This window comes from Dermacentor silvarum, chromosome 7 (genome assembly GCF_013339745.2).
Source record: "Dermacentor silvarum isolate Dsil-2018 chromosome 7, BIME_Dsil_1.4, whole genome shotgun sequence".
Classification (NCBI taxonomy): domain Eukaryota; kingdom Metazoa; phylum Arthropoda; class Arachnida; order Ixodida; family Ixodidae; genus Dermacentor; species Dermacentor silvarum.
In genome coordinates, this window is record NC_051160.1 from 142569212 (window position 1) to 142586329 (window position 17118).

Here is a 17118-nt window from a genome sequence, read left to right on the forward strand (position 1 = left end):
TATGGTGTGAAGCAGTCGGACACCACTGACTAGAACAAGAAACTAGCCGCGACTTCTCAGTTTTGCACTGAGCCAAATAGCAGAGTGGGCACTGTAATACTCTCCCATTCAGATAACTTTTTGTTTGCAATGTTCTTTTTTTTTTGCAGGGTTTTGTATTGCAACTGTCCAGTAATTTCTGTAATGCCCTTAGGCACTGAAGCTATTTGTAACAGATAAACTGCAAGAACAGATGAACAGCACGGCCATCTCTTAGATGGAGAGCATTCATTTTGACCACGAAAGCGCGAGAACACCGGGAGAGTGAGACACGGACAAGCACCGAATCATGGCAGCAGACTAAAGGAAGCCCGGTCTACAATTTACGAGATAACCAACCTCGACACATTTTGCGCACACGCCATTGACCATACTAAAGAAGGTCGCATGATATCAATAGAAAATACAGAGAAAATCGGTGGCACGTCCTTGCTTTTGCCCCATGCTGTGGTAACGAAAGAGAGGGAGAGAAAGGAAAGAAACCAAGTAGTGAAACTTTTCAAAGGTTACAACACAAAGAAAAATGCTGCAGTATCCGCAGTATGCTAAACAGTGTGGTTATATGTGCACTTCACACGGTAGTTACTATCGGCGCTGATTAAAACGAGGTAGCGACAACGTTTCGACGCTGCCGCAGGCGAAAAGCAGCTGGCTACTCATTTTGAGGGGCCGAACAGCGCGGCTTTCTCTCCGGGCAAGCCCACGATGGCATATCGATGGACTTGTTGCATAAAGCAGACTCGTGATCGCGAAGGCGTCGTCCTTGTCCAGCACGTCGCGCGTGTCGGCGGAAGCGTTGAAGGTGACAAACTCCTCCGGTGTCAGTGCCAGGAACCGCAACTTGGGCAGGAACGGGGCCATGGCTGTCTTGAGATCGACGGGCTTGTCGCTGGTTGTGGCCATTTTCTGGCAGAATGATTGAGCCCATCGGTGCACCGCAAGGATCACGTACATTTCCGGCACGTTGGTCACCTGTGGTCACGAAGTCGAAAATTGTGGAAAAAAAGAAAAAAAGAACGTGCAGTCCATCCTAATTATGCCCGGTTGACTCTTACGGAGACAGAAGGCAGAGCGAGTTAAGGGTTGTTCAGTTGTTAAGGGAATCTCTTCCGATTGTTCTCACTTTATCGCCGCCGATTGTGATGTATTTTTTCGTTGCACTTCTTCTCGTGTTTTGGCGCTACCTTTCAAATTATGGACGGTAAAGTGATGCACTTTCTTGGAAAACTTAAGTCAAGAGGCAACTTTAGCTCAGGGCCAACTCACATGTAACGCGCAGAAATGTTTTCTCTGGAGCGATCTGAACCAAATTTCTTGCACAGCAGGGAAAAAGCTTAATTCTAGTGGCTGATTGAAACAAAATTTGATTTAGGCCCTGTTTTTTTTTTATAAATAGCAAAAGTTGGCAAGCTTAAGAAAGATAAAAGGGCGATGTTTATGAATCGTATCTCTGCACCAAAAATGGATATTGCAGTTCCGTAAACTGCACGTTTTAGGAGATTTAAAAGGAGAGACATTCGATATATGAACTTGCAGCTTACCTGAATTTGTTACAACGTTTACAAGCGTTTTGAAAAAGGGCCACTCACATACTAGTGGTGTAATTGAGAGAAAGGTATAATACACATATTTTCTACGCATTAGATTTACCAGTATTTAGGCATTTTACAGAACTGTGATATCTCTTTCATTGCTGAATTACAGAGTTGTAAACTTGGTAGTTTCATTATCTGAAAATGTGCGATTTCCAACCATTCTTAATGAAGAATTCCCGGCGTAAGTGAAAATTTCGCTTCCAACAGTGACTATACTTTAACTTTTTCTTTTAAATGCAACAAATCTAATAAAATTTAGTGCAATCTTTCTTTTCCCATGTATTTAAATAGGATCTCCGGGCTAAAGCTTCCTCTTAAAATACCATCCAAAGGGAGACTAAATAGCAACGTTTAACCCGTTTATGTACCTAGTGGTAAAGAGTTCTTTAAATACTACATAATCGCAAACTGTTGATGAGAAAAGGTTGATCAACAGGTTGCAGGACAAACGTTTATGACATTGTCTTAACTGTGGCCGTTTGGTGAAGCGATATTTTGAAAAGTTGCTACGCTGTTTATTTGGATGCTTTGAAATGCAACACAGACCTCCTGTACACTGGCAGACAGTAAAATCCCCGACAAGATTGCTACCGAAGCAAGAACGAAAGGGCAACGGCGCCGCCTGAATTTCATAACTTGCTTAATTGTGGCATACTAAGCTTATCGCCACGGTAACAGCTGTGTTGCTCTTTGCCGAAGCGTGATTTACAAATACAGCCAAAATTTAAATTTTGTGCTGAAATCATCGACGATGATTGCCAATATGCCAGCGAATACCCGAACGCTTCAAGAAAGACTTTGGCTTTATTAGAGGTATGATAGAGTGAAAATATTTACGTAGCGTTTGCTGTCCCATAGCGTGATTCGCAAAGAACAGAGCCGTTAACCGTTACATCTGAACCTGTTATTTTGGTGGACAGCACGTGTGCCTCAAGGGAGCCATGACAGGTGGAGTTAGGAAACAAGCGCACACCGTAAGGCGAGCCCTTGACGTCTCTGTTTCGACACGGCCTATACCGCTGCAGCCACACACAGCCGACCACGAAAGCTGGCGAAAGAGTCAATTGTTCGCTTTATTATGCGTCCTTAGCTAACCTGCGCAGTTAAACGCCTACATCCACAAAAAAAAAAAAAAAAAAAAAGAAGGTTAGATGATTATGAGGCGCACGCCGTAGGGGGGTACTCCGCATTAATTTTGACCACCTGGGGTTCGCACCCGATGCACGAGACACGGGCGTGTTTCCATTTAGCCTCCATCGAAATGCAGCCGGGATTCGATCCCGCACCCTCGTGCTTAGCAGCGGAACAAAGCAACGATGCAATCACGGCGGGTAGAAGCAAATACCGAATGCTACGTAAAAAGAAAAAAAAGAAAAAAAAAACGCATTAAGCTAGCCTCCCTCCCTCCCCCATTCAGGGCGTGCCAACCAAAAAATTCCCAGCACACTTCTTAGGAGAAGCAAAATGTGCTTAAAGTGTTACGGGCAAAGTATTACGGTGATTGTAGGCTCCTTTAGCACTGCGTTTAAAAAAAAAAACGATGCGACCATGTAAACACTTGCCACCTTGTCCAAAACGTAGTGCACCGTCTGTTCCAAGCAGTCGGTGAAAGCGTCCGACGCCAAGACGGTCTCGGGACGCTCTTCGAGAAGGCGCCCCACGGCGCTGTCGATGTCCTCGCCGCCGGTCAGCAAGGTGTAGTCGATGACGCGACATACGTCTTCGGCCGTCACGTGACTCCTTATGTACTCGGAGCAGGCAAAGGCCAGGTACGGCACAAGATACTTGTCAGCCGCTGTTCTCGTGTACATAGCTTCCTCCGTGCTTTTCATCTTAGGCTTACCCGTGTACAGGTACCTGGAACGATGAAAGCAATAGCCGAGATGCATATTGCATGCAAGGACCCCACTAAATTACGCCGTCCAAAATCCGCTGAACATCCTCCGCAAGTGATTTTAACGAGCACTAAACTTAGATGTGGCAGGCAGTGAGGCAAAGTTTACCGCCGGCGTGCAGGGGGCTGCTGCCCGAGACGAGTGCTACAAACTTTCCCGGCAGCGATGTGCCGGGGCGCTATAACGTAAAATGATTCCAAACTGTTTTGATTCCAATTTCTGCAATCAACCTCCACGATTGGTCAAAACATTTTCGGGCCACCCCCAACTTCGCCTGTCTGTCACGAGACGTCACGTAAACCGCGATAGCTCCCCATCTGATATAACGTGTACACGCTGATTATGCATGATTAAACCGCACAAAAGAAAAATAATCATTCCTGGTTCGACGCCTTTTCACCATTAGCCCTCTACTATTGGTCCAATGTTTTCTGGCTACGCCCACTTCATCTGCTGTCACGCGACCTCACAAAACCGCGAAAGCTCACCACGACAAAGTGACGTGTACGCGAAAAAAATGCATTAATAGGCCGAACAAAACTGAAAGCTTTTCTGAATAGCCACAGACTGCCCCGTTCCGAAAGGAACAGAAGATGCTGCCGGCCGATCGCTCAGGCCCTCGCTACTCGTACCTGCCGGTGAGCATATATTTATTTGCGCGTGATAAACCTTTTGCGTGGCAGTAAAACGTTATCGAGCCCTTTCGGCATGCATACGACATCGTCTGCCAACTCTTCCTTGCTGAGGATCCGTTTTAGCGGCATTCTTATCCTTCCGTTGCATGCCGCCGCGATTTTCGACCAGCCACCGCAAGCTAAGTAAGGCGAAGCTGACCAGTCGGAGTAGCCGGCACCACCCTCTTATGCGGTTATCTATTTTCACTGTGCTGGCTCGGCCCCATCGAAACCCTCTCCACTAGAGCGTGCTCCTCGCCTCTTGTCAGCCAATTAGATAAGAAAAACCGCTGAGTGTAGACAATGTTATTGGTTTTGAAAGCGAACAAAGGTGACCTATAAACGAGGAGAGTGTTTGATTGGGTTGTTCAGACAACGCTGCGGGTCACCGCTCGATGCTTGCGTCGGTGGTTACGTAAATTTGACGTCAGGAATTTGGAATCATTTTACGTTATAGCGCCCCTGGAATTGCTCGGTTTGTGTGTCAGGTGCAGTGCACGGCCACAGTGAGGTGCATTTCGATGCCTCGATCTCGCGGACAGGAACCCATGCAAGAACTGCTGTGCAGTGGAGACCTTCGAACACTATAGTTCCGGGGTGCGGCGCATTCTCAGAACGGTGACAGGAAGTCTTTAGCTGATACCGCGCACTTGGAATAAACGCGACAATCAAGAGCCTGGAATTCAAGAACAATTAGCGATCCGCCCTAGCCTTTTCAGACAACACCTGTTGATAGAACTTGCCGATACTGTTGAGGCTTGTATATCTTTTTGTTGATATGACTGCGACAACAATTATACTGACACTCCAGGAGAATTTTATCCGGGGTCGTCAACCTCCGTCCAAGGGCGAAAAAAAAAAAAAAAAAAAAAAACGAGCGACCCGCGCGGCGCGTGATGTGGGTGAGTACTGCTGGTGCGAGGAGTGAGCCGAGAAAGATGGTGGCCTGACGCGAATTTTTTGCTTGCCTCAGAGATAAAAAAAAAAAAAAATAGACCCGAAATAAAGTCCAGAAGGGCGAAGCATTGATAGTGACAGCGAAGAATTCGACAATTACCCGAGGTAACGTTTGTAGATATATAGACCGAGTAAATAGCTGTAAACATTCGCTTACGAAGTAAACAAGCATGTGTGACCCACGGACTGACCAGATCTCACTCGATTACCGACGCACTCGCTGGCGCGATAAGGAGCGCCGGCAGCGGAAGCGCGTTGCATGTTCTAAAGCGAACGTTTCATCGATTCCCCATTTTAACTATAACTATGCCGCGTCTCCAAAACTCGAATAATTAACGCGACCTAGCTCACTAGACGAACGGGAAGCGAGCGCGTCAGAAGATCGCCTCGCTAGCGTATGTAATGCGGTGCTGTACAAAGGGTTGGGGGCCAGAGACCGCCTTTACCTAACTTTTGACTGGTTGCCCAGATGATCTCGTTTTGTTCTTGCAACGATGGGCGGATGTTCTCGTTTGAGTGCCCGATAACGGCTCTGGCTTTTGGCTCAAGGTCACTTGAAGGTCGCCGACAACGGAGCTAGAATCCTTCCATGCTTAAAAGTTACAGTTACGTTTCACTTCGTGAACGCGGGTCACGTGCAACCGTATGGACGCCGCGAACACGCACAGCGAGCACCACGACGTCGAAGCACAAACGGAAATGGCGCGAACACGGCGATCCTCTTGTCTATGTCCAGGCGCCTTCCTCCTCCGGCGATCGCTTCACTCGCCGATTTGACAGACGGGGCATCTACGCTTGCGCGTAAGAAGTCTGCGCTATCACGGCGCGCCCTTCCATGCCCGCCCACTCACTGCATTACATGACCGCGAACATACGGCGCATTCGGCTCATTTTATTGCGATAGCAATTATATGGACCACTTCAAACCGGATTTCTGCCGTCGGCGTCGCCGTTGCCGTCGTCGTCGCCGTGAGGTTCCCTATAGATAAAATATTCGCCGCGCGCCGTATGCCCGAGCGGAAGCGTGCGGGGACGCGCGCTATCACGGAGAGCGAACGCACTCAATCTCCCACGCGCAAGCAAGGAAGCGGGAAGCCAGCGCCGGAGGGAGCGGGGGGGGGGGCGCACTTCTACTTTGCCAACAACCGCGCTCGTCCCTCGCTCGCACCGTCGCTTATCTCCACACGCACGGCTCTGACCTTTATGCGCCGTGCATTCGCCGCTCAGTTTTCGTTGAAGCGATAGACCGCACGTACCTTCGCCCGCTGCTGCGGCGTATGCGCTTGCTGCCAACGTTTTGACAGTCGTTGTCTGCAGTCATTCAGTGTGATCTATTCATGTTTGTTTGTGCGCGCTCACACCACGCTTGTTCAATCAGTAATAGTCGGGCCACATTTTCCAACGCACGCTACACATGCAATGCTGCCCGGGTCGGCAGTGCAGCGCTACAGGTGTGTCCCTTCGCACGCGCTGCCCACGGGAAGCGCTTCTCATCAACACCACCGTTTCACACGCGCCTTCTCGTGGTCATCGAGTCTCTCGTCATGTCGGTCGACTTGCACACCTGCTTACTTAATCAGCTCATGTTTACTGCAATTCATATTGCTACCAAAGCCGCTCACCTTACTTCGTATGACATTGCTGTGTTGCTATCGCATTCATTGCTTCGCCCTTAGGGCGAAACTGTGACATTTTTTTTCCTGCATTCGTACTCCATTGGGGACTGCACGTCGACGTCGAAAGTGAGCCCGGAATGTCCGCATATTAACAGCGAAGCTGTTTAAGCCAGCCTTAATGTGTGGTTCGTGTTTCGTACCAAGAAACTGCCGCACCGTAGCCATGGCAACCAGGAGAGCGGCGACACCCAGGAAGGCGGCGTGGCGCAAGCGCACGCGGTCTCCTCCTCCCCAGCTCCCTCCCTTCCCGACCACCGCCTGTCTTCTCTCCGCGGCGCGCTGAGCCAGGAGAGAGAGAGAGAGAGAGAGAGAGAGAGAGAGAAAGAGAGAGAAAGGCTAAAGCTTGCACTAGGCCGCGTAAAGCTCAAGACCACGGTGTAAGATATATATTCTTTAGGTGAGGACACTGGCGAGACGCGATCGACTAGATAATGTAGCAACGGCGTGCGTCTGTCGGCTCGGTGACGGCAGCGGATACCTGTCAGCGGGAAGACACAACTTCAGTTAAAACGAAGGCGAGAGCTTGCGAGGGCAAGGGACGCTCGGATACCACAAGCAGCCAGAGAACAACGTCCGCAAGCGGCGTCGCGTCGCCGTATCTGCTTAGTCAAGGTCACGGTGTAAGATATATACTCTTTAGGTGAGGACACTCGCCAGACTCGATCGACCAGATAAAGTAGCAAAGGCGCGCGCCGACCGTCCCGGTGACGGCAGCGGATACCTATCGGCAGTACGACGCAACTTCAACACAGAAAACTTTTTATTGGTTTAATCTCCCGTTGTTATAGCAACCAGCGGTTCGCGGGAAATCCGAAGTGACTGAGTGACGCGCGAAAGTAGGTGACCGGGGAGAGGGCATGAGCGCGTTCCTTGTCGGCACAAGCTCTCGCCTGCGTTCTAACTGAAGTTGCGTCGTTCCACCGATAGGTACCCGCTGCCGTCACCGCCCCAGATAGACGCGCGCCCTTGCTACTTTATCTGGTCGATCGCGTCTAGCAGGCAAGCCGAGAAGTGTCCCCACCTAAAGAGTCTTACACCGTGGTCAAGGTGATGCCCTCTCCCCCACGCTGTCCCCTCACCACGGTGACCTACTTTCGCGCGTCAGTCAATCATTTCGGTTTTCCCGCCAAGCACCAGAAGCCGAGAAGTGTCCCCACTTACACCGTGCTCAAGACACAGCGAAGCAAGCTGGCCGATCGATTGCGTCTCTTGCTTGTATCTAGGTTGAACTTGGCTATGTCGAGGTTTAAACTCGCGTACGTCATCTGCGCTAGTACTGGAAAGGCTGCGGTAGTACTGGAAAGGTGCGCGGAGGTGCGGCGGAGCATGACGTCATACCAGCTGTGGCGGCGGCGGTGGCATTGATGGCGCAGCGCACCTTTCCAGTACTAGCACAGATGACGTACACGAGTTATAGGCCTAGCTACAACCAAGTTTAAACCTCGACATTGCCAAGTTCAACCTAGCTACAAGCAAGAGACGCAATCAATCGGCCAGCTTCGCTGTGTCTTGAGCTTTGCGCGGCCTAGTGCAAGCTTTCGCCTTTTTTATTTACTATCTCAATAATAAATCCCATCAAGATATGTTTCTTTTTTTGAAGACAACGTCTTAGCTCGCTTCACATAGGTTTGGCATATCTGGGGGTCTGGGTATCTTGTAATCACTTCCAGAAGTAAACGGTCGGTAAGGCGACATTGTAGGTGTCGCATGAACATGAGAATGATATGAAATGATGCCTCTCATATAGAGAATAGCTATAGACAGCAGCTAAGGATATAATCAACATAGAATCAAGAAGAGAACGATTCATGTTTACCCGCTAACAATGTATAATTTCTTTGTACTCCTTTTTCCTTTTTGCTAATTTCCTGTACCCTCCCCTCACGCAATACTCCTTCGGGAGCCTGTGAGGTAACTGAATAAATAAATAAATAAATAAAAATAAATAAATAATAAATAATAAATAAATAAATAAATAATAAATAAATAAATATTAGCCGTAAACGGGGAGTGACATGATTGCCTGCGTAGCTGGCACCCTCTGCCGTGCCGCTTCCGCGTGCCATAACAGTCATTCACTTCAATGCCAGTTCAACTGCGGTTTATTTCAATGGCCATTCAGGGTGACCGTGTAAAGGGGGTGTAACTTAACTGCCGCATCCTCCGCCAAATAAAGCGAAGTGCCCGAGTGCGTCGGGCCGGAGCCTTGGGATTACTAGTCTCTGTAGCTTTGCGCGTGTCTGCAGGTCTGTGTGCGCCGAGGCTGCGTGTGCTCGACGGGTTAAGTGAGAGTGCCGACAAGCGCGAAGCTCGTCTTGCTAAACCGCGCGCCAAGAACACGGCCGAAGCTCGCGAAGACTGTCTCTTGGCCAAATGCGTGAATCGTATCATGGCCGCGCATAGTGAACGTTTAATCATGAATTCATTTAAACCACCATGCATGTACAACCGTGAGCAAAAGTATACGTACCAGGGACTGCGCGAAAAAGCCGATTTTTTCAACTGCCTGTGAATGAAACTTGAAATTGAGTACTACAGTCCAAACTTGTCATTGCGAACTTTCCAGGGAACTCGCCAGTTTCAGTTTATGCATGTTAATTTTCGGCGACCCTGTGGTCCGTATACCTTTACTCACGGGTGTACGTCGACGTTGTCTTCTTCAATGTTGACACTAGGTTGGCTCTTTTTTTAAAAATAGTTTTAAAAAATGCCTCGTATATTTGTTGATTCGCGCGGGGTGAATTCAGCAAACCGATTCGGCTATGGACTACTGTTTGACACAATTTCACCGAACTCACTTAAGAAGGCCGGAAAAGCCATCAGGATGGAGGTCGGTGATGACCACGACGTCCTTCTCGGGGAGCTGACCGTAGAACATGGCGGCGAACACCTCGTTCCTCAGTGCCAGGAGTTGCCGGTGGGCCTTGAAGGTCTTCGAGACGGGAAACTTCTCTGGTTTTACGGCGAACTCCACATCTGAGTATTGGCCACTTTCCAGGAACTTCTTGAAGTTGAACTGCGGTATATGGGGTGCAGGCGTTAAGAATACATAACTTGGCATATGAAAACGCTGAAATATAACCGCGGAGCGAAGCAATATACAAGGAGACTTTTCAAGATTTTCTCAACCAAATTCAATTAAAATTCAGTTGTGTTGATGCCAATTGGTTATATGTGGGGTAGTGTCAAAAATAAATATTGAGGTCTTAAAGGAACACCTAAAGGCAAATAAATACCAAGTAAAGCTAAAGTGATGAATTAGTGCTCGAGTATCTCTATGGCGTCAATATTATCGCGAACGGAGCCTTAGTAATCGAGAAATTGAGGTAAATGCAGACCACGATTAGAGACTCCCCCGGGACATTCAAGTTTCATGGCCGATGACGAAGGTATTCCTCATTTAAATTGTGTCAGTAGTACTTAACCACACACTCGTTATAAAAACATCATTGTACTGTATTAGAAGACGAAAGAAAATGCTAATTGACCAGTTCTACTTCATTTTTAGGAAAAAACTCATTCACATTATACCGTTGACAACGACGCTGGCGGTCGAAAGGTTTCGTTTTCGCTCGACCCTGCGCCACCCGCGCTTTCGCGTTTCAGTAGTTTCGTTATCGCGTAGTACTGCGCTGGTTTTCCTGGCTCGCGAACCTCGCACAAACTGCAAGTAGCAGAGGATTCCACTTCCGTGTGATCATATAATAAAGAAGCGATGTCGCGGGATGCCCGAACGGTCCACGCCGCTTGACCAAAAGCAGCGGCAGAACGCACCGCCGTCTGTCGGGCGCCGTTTTACCCACCCACGGCCGCAAAGGGCGGCGTTGGCGTATGCAACTCCCAGTTTGGCGTAGCGGGAGATTTGAATTGCCACAAGGGTATTCGAACCGTTCGGATGCAATTTTCTCGTAAACTAAGTATTTTCTTTGCACAAAACAAGCGTTGCGAGCTTTCTGGAATGGTATTTAAACAGTCCACGTCGACTTAGTGTTTGCCTATAGTGTCCCTTTAAAGGACCCCTCACCAGATCTGGCCATATTGAGCTGACAAGCGCAGTGGATACAATGCGCGCTCACAATCGTGTCTGCTAAGTATTACATCGCTACGCGCCGCAGAAACACCTGAAATTTCAAACTAAACGCCGTTTGCCCTTCTCGCGGGAGCCGCGCTCCAAGACGGATAGATGACGTACATCCGCAAGTGCGCCTACGTACAAGTATCTGCTGTGACGTTGCTCAAAACTATGGGGTTTTACGTGCTAGAACCAGGATCTGATTATGAACACGAAGTAGTGGGGGATTCCGGAATAATTTGGACCACCTGGGGTTCTTTAACGTGCACCTAAATGTAAGTACACGGGTGTTTTCACATTTCGCCCCATCGAAATGCGGCCGCAGTGGCCGGGATTCGATCCCGCGACCTGGTGGCCCAACACCATAGCCACTAAGCAACCACGCGGGGTGACGTTTTTCACATTGACACGTGACACTTCCAGAATTATTCAAGGCAGCATCTGTTATCTGTGTAATCTGTTGCTTCAATAGACGAATTAAAGTTTACAGAAATAATAAAACACCCAAACCGAATGTCAGCATGTTTGTTTTACTTCGCACCGCAGCAAGAGAGATGTACTTCCGTTTCATCTGCTATCCCATGTCGGGTAGACGCGCGCGCTGACAACGAAACTATGCCATTTTCTACCGTGTTCCAGCGCGCGATCACGCTCTGTGATCGGCTTTTGTCTGCCTCAGTGCTCGTGCAGCACTGACTTATACCACTAGTGGGGTGTTCTCGTGCCAGCATGCAAAATCATGGCGTCCCAGTTTATTTTACTCAGGGTTTCTACGTCACTGCACTGTCGGAGGATGCGACCAACTGTTGGGTGTCGAACCAAAGAAATATCAGTTTGGTTCCAATTCAACGTGCTCCCATTTTGTTCCGGTTTCCAGAATTAAGAATTATAAAGCTTTACAGCACTGAACCGGTTAAGCGCAGTCCACCGCGTAATGTTGCACAGTGCTACCGTTGTCCGCATGCGCTAGTGTTAACAGCAGGAAGCACAGAAAGTTCGCTGAACGAACGAAAGTTTGCAAATAAAGCTTGGCTTTAAAAACCCTCAACGTTTATTACACATCGAACTACGACTCACGAGAGTGATCGGAAAGATCCCAACTCACCACATTGTTATCGAGGATATTTGGTGGTGGGTTGTAGTAACAGGTGGGTTTAGCCTGGCGATTAATGCTGGCATTAATCGCCAGCATTAATCGCATTAAGACGCTCCGCCCGAGCGTCTCTTACAGTATCACTGTGGTGCTTCACCACATGTGCATCAGACTATACTCTCTCTTAAGAATGCAATAAGACGACGGGAAGCTTCCTTTCGGCCTATAACTGTGTCACAGACCCCGGTGAACGAGGCGCAGACGCCGGACCAAATTCTAAAGCCGAATTATCAGCTTCCGAAAATAATCCCACGAAAGCAAGCAATTAAGAATGGGCCCTCTGGTGCGCCAGCGAACGCCGGTTCCTGTCCAAAGACCGAGTCAGAGCCCAGTTGTCAAAACACAACAAAATATATTCTTCACACAAGGCATGCACACACACACACTTGCACACTTAGGCTAGTAGACACAACACAATACAAATCAGATGGGTATTCACAAAACACAGGAAAATAATTAACGACAACCACTAAGAGTCCAACACGTAAGGTACAAAATAAAAAGGAACACTAAGTGTCCAATCGTATTCACCCGTGCTGGTTGGCCTTGGAGTCAGACGATCTCGGCGTAACTCGGGGGCAAATCTCGAAGAAAGAACTTCTTCCGGAAATGCAGACGCTCGATGAACTCGTCGACTAGCTTGCCGAGGAATCCCCTTATTCCGCAGAAGCTCGGTCTTCACGTTACATCACTTCACCGGGCGGACTGAACTCCTGAATTCCACCCTTGATTATCGCACGGCGGTTATATTGACCCTTTTCGCGGCGATCCCGTGGGCGCTACCATGTTTGATCACGTGGTGACGTGTCCATTGCTTGCCTCAACTGCCTCCGTTGCCTCCTTGTTTACAATGGAAGTGTATGACGCCGGCGCGACATAGAAAACCTCTGTTTTCGGAGATATCGTAGACGGTGACTAGGTGGAAGACACGAAGCTTTGATCACAGCTTCAGAGAACATGCAAAAGGGCTTTCGGAGCTGATTAAGCTATGTCCAAACGGCGCAAGCTGCGTATATGGTGCTTGTTCTAAAAGCGGTGCTAAATATGTATCCAAGCTATCCAAACATCCGCTCATGAATTCAGTCAGTATTAGTGTGCTTTGCTATTCTTCTTTATTTGGGAAATATTTTGCAGCAGTGGCTTGTCAGTTCTGACTCAGTGAAGTTCCTCGGTGCGGCTACTATTTGATTATTTTCTGTCTAATCGCTCGCGGTTGTGCTCAGTTCCGATAGATTTGTTCTTGCTGCGCACAAGGCTTGAAACGATAGCTGTTTTGTACATTGTAATACCTTGTAGCAAATATATATTACAGCTAGAAAGTCGATTACCCTTGTGGACCGTCACGAAACATTAAGATTCGACCATTAATTCGTGCGCCATCGGTGTAGTCCGTCATTTATGTGCGTATACAGTGCGCATATATTCAAGTGTGCGCCCATCACTTATTCTTGATACGTCGGCGATAGAGTGGGCATAAGTTTTCCTGACATTTGGCACAGATGGTATAGATAACGTGCGCGAAACTTACTATGACAGGAAGCAACGCTACTGTCTTTGTCATTGTTTAACGAGTGGTACTCACTCTTGCCGACGTTCTGGGGACGAAGCCCTTTCTTTGAAGGTTAGCGATACAAGGCTGGCGGATGAGCAAATTTCTGTATCCTCGATGAAAGCCGTACATCTCGGAAGTGCCGGTAACACGATCGGACAGTTGCAGCAGCGGTTCGCGAACTTGGCCACACAGATTCATTCCATTCCTTAACATGCCAGTCACTATTTTTGCAGCCAACTACTGCACACGTCTTCAATCCACATGATTTAATCTAGCATGATTGCAGCACAGTGTGTAAGCGAAAAATAAGTTGCATTTCCGACAGCTGATCGCACAGAAACAAGGTAGAAGCGGTAATGGTTTCGTATTCGTGTGCGGTCGCTGAGGAGACGTATGGTGCGCCGCCGTGAGCGCCATCTCGTTTCTCTAATGGCGAATTCCATTGGGAGAACAGGAGCAGGGCGCCGCGCAGTGCGGAGGCGGGCGACAGCGCAGTGAGAGCAGGCACACTCGACCCGCCACTGGAATACGGCGTGTTCGGAGAGCAGGTGGGAGGGGGACGTGTGAGGAAATGCACCATGTGACTAAAGCAATCGACGTCCCATTCTCTGCAGGAGAGCGGCAAAACACGCGTGATCGTCTTGTAATCTGTCGGGCGTAATCATGTCACCGTTTGCGGCCACGTACTACATACTTTTGTGCAGCGCCGACGCATCCCACAAAGCGTCCGCCCGCGAAGATCATCTGAAACTGCAACTTGAATCTGAAGTTGAGCTCCAGCAGCTTTCGCTGCTGTCACCGTCGAGCGTCTCAAGCACTTCAGCAAGGCGACGACGCTTTGCTGCCGCTGTCCCCCGCGCATCCACGAGACAAGGCGGACTATAAATGCCAGGATCTGTCGCTAAATCGCTGCGAAGCTCGCTCGTATCACCGACGTCAAAAAGCGGTACCAAAACACCAACTACACTTGGCTGCCGCCATTGCCGCGCCGCGCGCGCCGGCTGAAGCAAAATAAATGAGGAGGATATGACGGTTTAAGTCACGTGACTTCCTCCGTACTCCGCTTTTTAGGCGAGAGCAGTCCGGACTGCTCCCGGCTGCTCTCGGCGCAGCGAAACTGCTCTTGTTCTACCACTGGATGACGGTGCTCCCACTCCTGTTCGACCACTGAAACACGTCGCCTCTGGAACGAGCACTTTCAGCGTGCTTTTGAGTGCTCCTGTTCTCCCAATGGAATTCGCCATAAAACAAACTGCTCCGCGAAAAGGGTCAATAGCTTCCACAGGCGTTCTCGAACTTTCCTATCGGTGTCGTGATCCCGTAGCATGGCCAAAGCCTAGGAAGCTTCTACTCTTTTCTCGTACCTTCGGCTGCCGCTGTCGGAGCATTCTCGAGGGGGGGGGGGGGTGATGACTCATCCTGTTGGTGTATGCTCACGCGTTAGTAATGTCTGTCGACTCGCCGGGTGAGAACGTGTCTCGGCGCGCGCGTGTGCTCTCTCTCTCTCTCCGGTTAACGTCGCTTCGTCGAGTCTCTTCCAGACGCTTCGGCGCCGTTGTTGCTTGAGGCGTATGCGCTCTCCCCCTCTGTTGAAGTAGCCGCGGGGCCGGCTTGCTGGCTTGCGTGACACTCGGAGCGCGCTTCGATTACGCGCTCTTTTGTGACAAACTGATCCTTCGGGGAACACAAGGTGTTGCAGGCACGATGTGGAAGGTCCTTTTTAAGTGCGCAAGTATTTCTAAGCCTACCCAACGAGAAATCTGTCCGTAAGACGAATGCAATGGCTCGTACCCGTAAGAAGCAAAAATGAAATGGCTCATACCTCCGCAAGGCTGAGGCAACAAGCGCTCAGCAAAGTGAAGCGAGCAGTGCATAGACTCGTTGAAATCACCCGTAGAACACACAGAACAGCATACGTTTCAATAAAGAACAAGCACAAAACAAGCATCCGAACCATCAATAAAGCATTGCATACCGCCCTCACAATTGTAGTGGTGGTTTTGCACAGCTTCGCAGGACATACGCTATCACAGGTTGATAAGGGTAGGACCGAGTCCAATAAGGTGACAACAATCGATAAACTTGATAAGCGTTTATGGTGGTCTGATCAAGTTTGATAAGATTGATAATGACACCGTCCTGCGTGGATATGGACAAGTTGCACAATGCTTACGCATACTTAAGGCTCATTCACACCGGCGACTTGAGGAGGTCGCGCGACCATTTGCGACTCGCGAACAAAAAGCGACCGAAGGCGACTGATGTTCACACCGGCAAGCCCGGCTGAGCGCGACCTGCAAGTCGCAATCCCGGACATTCTCGTTCTTCAGCGAGAATTCTAGGGATCTACGCAGTTAGCGCGCACTTCGCTGGCACTGTGTAAATTGGTTCGCGTTCCGGCAACAGCCATGGATTTTGATTCGAGCGATGGCTGGATTTTGATTCGAGCGAACAGGAAGACGTCGTCCCTGTGCTGATGTGCTCCGCCGGGGTGTCAGCTGTGGCAGCGCGGAAGCCTCCGAGAAACGCGACGCTCGTGGGTGCGCCCGCCTCCGCTCGCGTGAAGTGACCGGCCACCAGCCGCGTCCTGCCGAACTTTGTGCGCATGACAACGATTATTTCGAGAGCAAGTTGTAATTTCTAGTTCGCATTGTGTTTCGGTGCATAATATTAAACCAAAGCTGTTCACCCGCTGTTCACCTTTGGGTGGCGTGCTCATCCAACGAACGGCAGCTGGAAAAGGGTTTGTGTTGTGTCTTTCTTTTCCTGCTGTTTAGCTTCCAGCGAATGCGACCGCGTACATTCGACACGTTGCTGCAACTGCTTCGTCCCAGAATCACAAAACAAGACACCAATTACCGGCCTGAGCCTGCATATCGTGACCGCGGACATTGCATTTGGCGTGGACGACGACACACATCACTTAAGGCGCGGCGCTGATTGGTTGAGCAGCTTTGCGACCACGGTCGCGCGACTGAAAAATCGCGCAGTGAGCGACTCGCCCAAAATGGTCGCTTTTCGAGAAAAGCGACCATTGCGACCATTGCGACTGGTCGCTTTGCGACCAACTTGGTCGCGCGACCACTGTCAGTCGCCGGTGTGAATGAGCCTTTAGCAACTTCAGTGGAGTTTCTGCGTGAACTTTTTTTCCACGCAGAAACGTGAAGCGTGCCAGTTACCCAAAATGATTTCGATTGTCACATTTCTTAGCTTGGCTACTCTTTGGGGCCTTGACTTTGGGAGAATGATAGAGCACTGCGTATGCAAGATCATTAGCTTTTTCATTGCCAGCAAAACCAATGTGGGAAGGAATCCACTGAAACTTTACTGTGAAGCCTTTGTTGCTGAGTTCTTTCACGAGGCTAGTGATTTACGCAGGAACTTGATGGACGGTAAACTGCAATAGAGTTTTTGCAACGAAGCCTTAAGTCCGTAAGGAGAACCACATTCTGTGGAGGCTTGTTTTAGTTTGCGCAGAGCAGCAGCTATTGCCACGCCTTAAACA

At 49.3% G+C, this 17118-nt stretch overlaps 1 protein-coding gene across 1 annotated transcript in view; it reads right to left on the reverse strand.

Moving 5' to 3' along the window:
- Window positions 1-585: 585 nt before the first annotated feature.
- The window catches only part of LOC119459232 (BTB/POZ domain-containing protein 3-like), a 36917-nt gene continuing 20384 nt past the window's right edge, over window positions 586-17118 (reverse strand). The window contains exons 2-4 of the mRNA XM_037721051.2: window positions 9635-9852; window positions 3200-3491; window positions 586-1011 (exon numbers count right to left, since the gene is read on the reverse strand). Coding sequence (XP_037576979.2) covers window positions 625-1011; window positions 3200-3491; window positions 9635-9852 — 897 coding nt within the window. The 3' untranslated portion in view covers window positions 586-624. The remainder of the gene's footprint in view (window positions 1012-3199; window positions 3492-9634; window positions 9853-17118) is intronic.